The following is an 8,911-nucleotide window of genomic DNA, read 5'->3' as shown; positions in this document are numbered from 1 at the left end:
AGAGAAGGATTGGAACATGAATGTGAGACAGAAACATCTGGCATGTGCCCTGACTGGGAATCGAACCAGCAACCTTTTGGTTCATAGGCCAGCACTCAATCCACTGAGCCACACCAGCCAGGGCTGCTTTGACTTTTTAAAGACACTGGTTTCCCTTCTATGTCGCAGGACACTTCAGAAGTCCTTGAAGTATCTCTTTAAGGGTCTTTGAAAGACTATGGGGACATTTTCAGTGTGCCTTGCTTCCATCATTTCAGGTACTCAAAGTGCGCTGTTGCCAGAGCATGGATTTCATCCAGCACGTTCCATATCCTCTATGGTGGTTCGATAAGCTGTGATGCAATGATCTGATATGCTAGTGGCCTGTGGCAACGCAGTGGGAACCAACAGTACCGACAGTTGAGTGTGAGTCAACGATTTGATTTGAGTGGCTTAGAAAGAGTGGGTTGCATAGAATGTATAGACACTTGTACACAAGTTTTCATGTGGAAGGCCCACCAGAAGTGTCTCATACAGTGCATCACTGTTTGACATCAACGCTTGGGTTACATACAGCACTAGGTTAATGGAAGTGGCACAGAAATCTAAATATAGTCTCAGATTTGTGTTTGCTTTGGGAGACAGTTCCTGAGATATTTGTGGGGAAATGGAAGTCGGTGGTCTATCCGGCACAGACACTGTCTAAAAGAGGGGAAGACCCCTTCTAGAGGGGTAGGCGAAGCAGCCCAATGAAAAAGAAAGTTCTGCAGGATGAAATGTCCTCTCGGGAGCCAGTTACAACACTCTCTGCACAGGGTCTGTTCCCCTGGCTGCCGCAGAAGGCCAGCGTTCCCTCCCGGAGTCGCCGGCCTGGGCCACCTTGAAGAGGGGGCTGCTGGGCCAGGCGGGGCTCTGATGCCGCTGGTAGGTGGCAGAAAATCCCGGGGCAGGGTCCTGGGGCTACCTTCTGATGGGACTTAGAGGGAAATGGCACTGATGGTCAGTTCATAAAGGACAAGAGTCTCTTCTCCCATGACATGTAAAAGACAGTGACAATGAAGGGCCCCCCCGACACCAAGCTGGCACTCCTCCCGTGCCTGTCACAAACCCTCCAAGAGACAAACTGACCAGGGAGCCGCCACCTGTCTTCCACTCATGTGTCCTTTTCAAATGCACCCAGGTTGCCTTCCTTCGCCCAGGATGGAATGTGGGGTCTGTCTCCATGCCTACACTTTGCTGGCTTGCTCTCTTTTTCAACCACCAAACCAAGCCACCTTTACTTTACTGAGCTGCTTGGCTGGACAGCTTCCCGCTCAAACAAGGATTGGGTATATGATAAATATTCGGAGCCTTGTGGGCCGGCCATTATTGATGAAGAATTTCATTAAGAATCCCCCAATCATTCATAAAAAACACATTACCCTTAAAAAATACAGCTCTCTTCACTGTCTGTTAAATATTCAGTAAAGCAACACTTGGAAACAACAAGGAAAAGAGCTGTGTGGTTGCTAGATACCCAACCATCAGCATGCTACACCCAGCAAACCCACTGGGTAAGATTCACCGGTTCCTCCGTCACTTTACGGCATATGTAGAAGTCAGATCTCTAGAAAGAGAAAGAAGTGTCATGAAGATTCCATTTCTTTGCTCTGAAAACACATGGACACACCCGTCCCAAAGAACAGCCCTTAGCACAAAGTCGAGTTTTATGTTGCTGCTATTTATGCCAAAGTGACCCAACACGGGGGTGACGGTCGCGATATCCAGTAGGGTTTCTGTGTTGCTGAGTTTCTTCCGCCCTTTCAGCTGGAAACTGAATTTATTTCCCCTCGTCAGTTCTCTGGGGGAACCTGGTAGAATGATTCTATCAGGATAACCACAAAGATTATTTCAAGAAAAAGATTCTACATCATAATGCTTAGCATTTATATAGGTTCTTTTGATTTCAAAACAAGTTATAAATATTTCCTACCGTAACAACATCTTCGCGAGGTAGGTGAGTATTTCCTGTCCCTACATTACCAACAGAAGCCCGAGGCCAAGGAGAAAGTCAGGAGCAACATTAAGACTGGGCATCCTGAGGCCCCCTGGGCTCCGGAGAGGCCACGCCTCGCTCTGGTGTAGCAACAGTCCATTCATCTAGGGTTATACATTGTATAGATAGATATAAAACACACACAAGGACATTATAGAATAATAGTCCAATATTTCTGTCTCTTAGTAAAATATGTTAAGCAGAGTATTTAAATTGCATTTGGTATATTAAATAGCAGAAGGTATATTAAATAGCTCTATAAACATTTGCTGGCATACTCTTAATAGCGTCATGATTCTAAAGAAATTCAAATCCACTAACGCATAGAGATCTTTCTTTTCTACCATAAACTATACAAAAATGTAAAAAAACTACTTTATTTTCTATGATGCAGACTTAATAGCTAGCTGGATATGAGCGGTGGCTATATAATTTTTTCTGAGCTTGGGAGAAAGGATACATATTGCTGGCTGTGATTTTAAAATATCAACTTGGTAGAGAAAAAAAATGCAGTTGAAAGGTGGAACTTAAAGGCTGTTATTTCTGATTGGTCTCCATCCTGAGGAATTCATACACTTTCAAAAAACATTGACACACTTGGAGACCTCGTGTTGAGGTGAATTAACACACTGTTTCATAAGGACATTTTGTACAAAGAGAAAATGATATGGAGGAGATTTATGGTACCAGGAGAAAATGAACAAGGAGGCCAAAAAAAAAAAGGTCTTTTTCAAGAATACTAAAGGGTGGCGTGAGAACTTCATGCTAAGATGACTATCCAGGTCTTAGACATAGTTGACCGGGGGGAACACTTGGTTTGGTTTCTTGTTTAAGGTGAATTCCTCATTCTTCTCTAAGTCGGTAGTTCTCAGAATAGTGAAGAGCTTACCTCATGCTAAACTTCCTAAGAACTGACCATGTGAGTCAGCAGAAGTTTTAAAACTAGAAAGAGGTGTCCAAGTCTTAAAATTGGTATGCAAACATAAAAACTGACTTCCACGCCGGAATGACATTCTCTGTCAGAAGTAACAAATACAAAAGTTTTACATCGCGTGTACACGCCACTAAGATATGGGTGGCTATCACATGGCATATCAGAGATTATTTCTCGTAAGTGTGCTTTTCCCCTAAAAAAGACATATTAAATTGTTTTTCTCTCTTCGAGTCCTTTATATGTAAATATGAAACACCAGCAGGCCTGCCAGTGTGTTCATTCACGTGTTACACGCTCTCAGGGTCCTTCCCACTCGCGTTGTGAGTGGCGGTTTTGTCTGGGGCGGGGTTGAGTCTGAACAGGCTGGAGCAGTTTGGCTGTTTGGTTGGTTGCAAGCTTCGGGCGTAGGGCGAGTACCAGTCCCTCTCGAACACATCCTTCAGCTGCTTAATGATGCTTGTGTTATTTGTCACGTCTGCTTGGTTGATGACGAGGCCCGTGCCCGCATTCTGGGTAAAATCATTCCCCACCCAGTCAAAATTCCCTGCAAACAAACAAAGGAAGTAATGGTGAGGATCCACTGGGGACTATTCCCCACGTTGTGAAATACACAGATTTGTTAAAAAACAAACAAACACAGGAAACACCTGGGAATAACGTCAGGGAGGCTAAATTGTGTTGACAACTCCGAAAAAAAATTCCAAGAAGCCTTACATATGGCAGATTAATATTTGCATGTTATTTTGGCATTTTCTTCAGCTTCGCTCATCTTGAAACCGAAAACAAGGAATCTGCTGTTCTTTTCTGTAAATGTTATTTCTTATTGACATTCACAAGGCACAGTAAATACACAGCAACATTTCAAATACCAAGGGATCCACCGAAAACTGTGAACGGCTACTACCTTTGCAGAGACAACATCTCGATCCATACAGACAAATGAGGGGCTGTAACTATCATGATCAGATGCTTTCGCATCAGAGAAAAAGCCACAGAAGGAGCAGCAGTGCCCATCTGAATATGCAAACACTCCTTGCTGGGGCTTCGGTCAGTCCCATTTCTGGTTCCGTCTCCTCCGACCAGGAGCTCCCTCTCCGAGAGCCTGGTGTCAGAAAGTGAATCGGTCTGTTGAGGCAGCTGTCAGGAGGCACCGCAGACGAGGTGGCTGGAACAACGGAAATGGGCCGTCTCGCAGTTCTGGAGGCGGAAAGTCCAAAATCGAGGTGTGGGCAGGGCTGGTTCCCTTGGAGGGCTGTGCGGGAAGGGTCTGTCCAGGCCTCTCTCCTTGGCTTGTAGATGGCCGGCGCTTCACACGGCCCTCCCTCTGGGCATGTCTGTGTCCAAATGTCCCCTTTTGGTTGAGGATGCCAGTCAACTTGGATTGGGGCCCTCCTGAATGTCCTCACGTTAACTTGGTTACCTCCGTGTGGACCCTGTCTCCAAATAAGGTCCTATTGTGAGGGACTGGGGATTAAAACTTCAACACATGGATTCCGGGAGATGCAGTTGGGCCTGTCACAGATACTAAGGCTGGGATGTGTCCCAGAAGGGGCTGATCATGCCCGAGCGGCTCCCATGTGGTCGGTCTCCAGGGCGGGAGTAGAGCAAAGGGCTGAGCTTCCCAGGACTCGCACTCAAATCTCGCGTCTGGTATCCCACCAGGAGAGGTTCCAGCAGGACACGGTCCTCATCAGGAGGCAAGAGCTCCATTTCTGTCTTTGTTCCTTGCCCTTTGTTTAACGTTCCTGTCCTGAGTGTCTAGTTAATGTCGACCAGGCACTGTGTTAGGGGCCATGATACAGACCCGAAAATGACGGTCCCTGCCTTGGAGGAATGCAGGATGGAAACACAATAATCATGATGCAAGGTGCACAAGATAACACACCAGATGTGCACAGACGATGCCATGAGAACAAGGGAAAGAAATTTCTTCCCACCCGTAGGAAGGAGATATTTCATTTATGAAAACTACCAAAATTCTAATAGAAATTTTTCTGTTAATTTACAATACAGTGAATCTTATAAAAATCAGTTCTATAAATCTTTTCGGGAATGCCTCCTATAATTAAAAATAAGGTTTTGACATCAAACTGAATGTATTAAAGACTTCTTTCTTCCCATATTTCGGAGTTGAATGGTGAAAGAAATATCTAATCCAGCTAGACAAGTCAAGAAAGGGGCATTTTATGGAGCAATGAGAGAGTCATAGACATTTATTAATTAGGAAATAAGGGAGCCACACCCCCAAAAGGAGCTGATAAAAATATGATTCAGATCTTGGAGCATGGCGGGGAGGGGTTAGGGATGAGGATGGGATAAGGGACCTGGAGGCCCGTCATTTATTAAGTGCCTCTTATGAGGCGAGCACTGGGCTCCTTATTTACAGTCCTCACATGGTGGTAGGATTCAAGTCCCCTTTACAGATGAGGAGTGTGAGACGCAAAGAGGTGAATAAAGTTGCCCATCTCGTGGCTAATCCAGGGTGGACCCCATCTGTCAGTTCCATAAACCATCCACAATGCCATACATGAAGTGTTATTCTCCCTGAAAAAGATTTAGCTGTGTCCAGACTAACAAGGTTGTTTCATAAACCACCACCAATCTGGGCCTGGTCTAAGCTCCCAGCTGCGCTCCCCTCTTTGGTCCTGGGCTGGTTCCATATGAGAGTGGAAGGCGTGTAAAGTGTGAACTTGACTTTCCATTACCGCAGCAGCGTCTCAGGCACCACTGTGGGAGCGTGTGCAGGATAAAATGACCTCACGCCCATCAACTCCCCTTTCCATACGGCGCCCCCGGGATACGGGAAGGAGATTCCCTTGTCTCTGTCATCTGACTCAAGTTTATCCCTCCAGGCCTATTGCCAGGTGCCTAAATCAAACGTCATCGGCAGAGAGAAGGAGCTCTTCTCCTTACCCTTCTCCTCCACCTCACCCCTACCCCACCCCCCAAAACACTACAAGACACTGTGCATAGCTTCATGATAGACATGATTCTGGATGAACTTTATTCCTGTACATGGGTGAGGCGTCTACTACATGGTTCATAATACCATGTTGGGGTCCCTTTGCACAGACCCCCTCTGCTGGTGCTGTGTTCCCGACAATGTGCTCCCAGACGCACGGCCACACTCAGAGGCTGCAGCTCTGTGCGGGTGCCCAGTGCCAGGCGAACAAGGGCTGGGACCTCTCCCGGGGGAGTAGCTACCGCAGACTGAGTTACTCTGGAGCCTGCTCCCAGGTGGCCATGTCCATTCATGACAGAAACCAAAGGCTCCCATCTTTCAAGAACTAAAATCCATCCCTATGGCAAAGTGCCAGGCGTAGGAGCTAAGGCAGTACATTTTTTTTCCCGTCAACATTATCTCATTCAATTTTCACTGCAGCCCTCCGAGGTGATTATACGAACTCCATTACACCAGTGAGGACAATGAGGCCCAGAAAGACGAAGCCGTTTGTCCAAGGCGGGAGTGGAAAAGTGTCCAGGCGACGTGCAAAGTCAGATCTGACTCCAGGGTCCGTGTTCAACTTCTGTTCCATGTGCCCTCTGATCCTAAAGACATATCTTGTGCTAACTGTGCATGTCACCATGGACTCGAACTTCAGCCTCCAGGGCTGGTGCTTCAGGCCATTCCAGGAGCTCTGCTCCATTCACTTGCTGACCACACTGTCTGAAGGAAAAACCCATAGAAATGTGCTTTGGGGTAGCATGACGGGGGCAGAGGAAGGGACACAACGGATGAGATTTTGAAGCCTTTGTGTCTGTGTGAGATTTAGCTTTTCCCTTCAATACAATAGATCAAAATTGTATTGAAGGAAATACAAGTCAAAATCCTGTGTATCTATTGCTTCTCAAAAGATTTAAGCAGGTCTTCTCAGGAATTACAGCTGCCATTTTCAAAGTCCCACGGAGGCACTCCTGTACCCAGGGTTTTCTTCCCTTCCTGAGGGCTTGGCCCCGCCTCCAAACCACAGTATACGCTTCAGTGTTTTTTTCCAGTTGGGAGGGCTTCACCGGCTCTTTTTGGGACGGCCATTTCAGCTTCCAGAGCGCAGGTGTAGGCCCCGCCTGCCAGAACCGTGGTGCCCCCCCAGGGAGGCCGTGCTGACGGTGCAGGTGAACTCACTGGGAAGGTTCATGGGCCCCGATGAGCCCCCTCGGTGCCGTCAATCAACCATCACGCCCTTGTCAGTCCTTTCGTAACTCAAACCCTCTTCCAGATGAGTTTGCCAACCTGAACTCAAATATACTCTGGGGAATTAAAAAAGCAGAGTAATGACACTGTTTGGGGATTCTTCTGTAAGTCTTGTGAAAACTTAATAGAGCTATAATTCTAGGCAAGGTCTAGGGTGAAGGTTTTTTCATTCGGAATTCTCAGCCGGTATCTCAGTGTTGCCTTAACAGCTCTCCAGAACATGCTGCTGATTATTTAAATTATCAATGAATTTCTCCTCTTGATGCCTTTCGATATTTTTCTACTAGACCCAAGTGTCACTCTGGGGAATTGATGTTTTGCTAAAATGCTACGTGTCAAATAAACTCAATTAAAAATGCATTAAAACACAGAGCCCAGAAATAGACCCACGGAAATATTGTGAATTGATGTTGACAGGGTAGCAAAGGCAACACAATGGAGCGAAGACAGTCTTTGTAATGATCATTGGTGCTGGGACAACAGGTACCTACATGCAAAAATGAGTCTAGACACACACCTCTCACCCTTCACAAAAATTAGGACCATGGACCGAAATGTGGAATGCAAGAGTGTAAGACTCCTAGGAGAAAATTTAGGTGAAGTGGGGTTGATGAAGAATTTTTAGACACAGCACCAAAGCACAGTCCATGAAAGAAATAATCGATCAGGCTAAACTTCATTAAAATTAAAAATTCCTGCTCTGTGAAAAACACGGCCAAGAAAAGGACATGATAAGCCACACATTGGAAGAAAATATTTGCAAAATGCATGTCTGATGAAGGGCTGTTATCCAAGATTACCAAGAACACTTAAAACTGAACAATAAAAACAATAAGAAGAACCCGGTTACAAAAGGGGCCAGAGACCTGGACAGACTCCTCACCAAAGCAGATAGACAGTTGTCAAATGGGCTTATGAAAAGATGCTGCACACCGTACGTCCTCATGGAAACGCAAGATAAAACCGTTCTGGACACCACTACACACCTATCAGAATGGCCAAAGTCCAGCGCCCTGACAACACCACACCGGCGAAGGTGCGGAGCACCAGAAATTCTCCTTCACTGCTGGTGGAAATGCAAAACGGTGCAGCCACTTGGAAGACAGCTTGGTGGTGCATTTCAAAACTAAACCCACTCTTACTATACGATTCGGCAATCGTGCCCCTGGGTATAAAACCCACACATGATGGTTATGGCAGTTTAGTCATAACGGCCAAAACTTGAAAGCAAACAAGATGTCCCTTCAGTGGGTAAAACTTGGTACATGCAGACAATAGAATGGTATTTGGCACCAACGAGAAATGAGCTTTTAGGCCATTGAACCATGTGGAGGAAACTTAAGTGCATATTACTAAGTGGAAGAAGCCAACCTGACAAGGCTGCATACTATACGATTCCAAATATTTGATACTTTGGAAAAGGCAGAACCATGGAGACAGTGAAAAGGTCAGTAGGTACCAGGAGCTGCGGGGGAGGGAGGGATGAATAGGTGGAATGCAGAGGGTGGTGAGGTCAGCGAAAACACTCTGCATGATGCTATAATGAGGAATGATGTCACAGTCATCATAGAACGCTGTTATCGTACCGTGGCCCAAACCCAGACAATGTACAGCATGGAGAGAGAGCCCTAGTGCAAGCTGTGGGCTTCGGGTGATTATGACGCGTCCCTGTAGGCTCATCAACTGGAACCAATGTGCCCCCTGCTGGAGGAGGCTGGGGGAGGCGGTGCGTGTCTGGGGGCAGAGGGCGTATGGGAAGTCTCTGTACTCT

At 46.4% G+C, this 8,911-nt stretch overlaps 1 protein-coding gene across 1 annotated transcript in view; it reads right to left on the bottom strand.

Moving 5' to 3' along the window:
* Positions 1-1,922: 1,922 nt before the first annotated feature.
* PLD5 (phospholipase D family member 5) overlaps positions 1,923-8,911 on the bottom strand; it is a 224,403-nt gene continuing 217,414 nt past the window's right edge. The window contains exon 10 of the mRNA XM_037150881.2: positions 1,923-3,492. Within this exon, the coding sequence (XP_037006776.1) occupies positions 3,236-3,492 (257 nt within the window). The 3' untranslated portion in view covers positions 1,923-3,235. The remainder of the gene's footprint in view (positions 3,493-8,911) is intronic.

The sequence above is a fragment of the Artibeus jamaicensis genome, unplaced genomic scaffold (genome assembly GCF_021234435.1).
Source record: "Artibeus jamaicensis isolate MK-2021 breed Jamaican fruit bat unplaced genomic scaffold, CSHL_Jam_final scaffold_754, whole genome shotgun sequence".
Lineage (NCBI taxonomy): Eukaryota > Metazoa > Chordata > Mammalia > Chiroptera > Phyllostomidae > Artibeus > Artibeus jamaicensis.
Note: the sequence above shows the minus strand (reverse complement) of the source record. Positions and strands in the feature narration are given on the sequence as shown.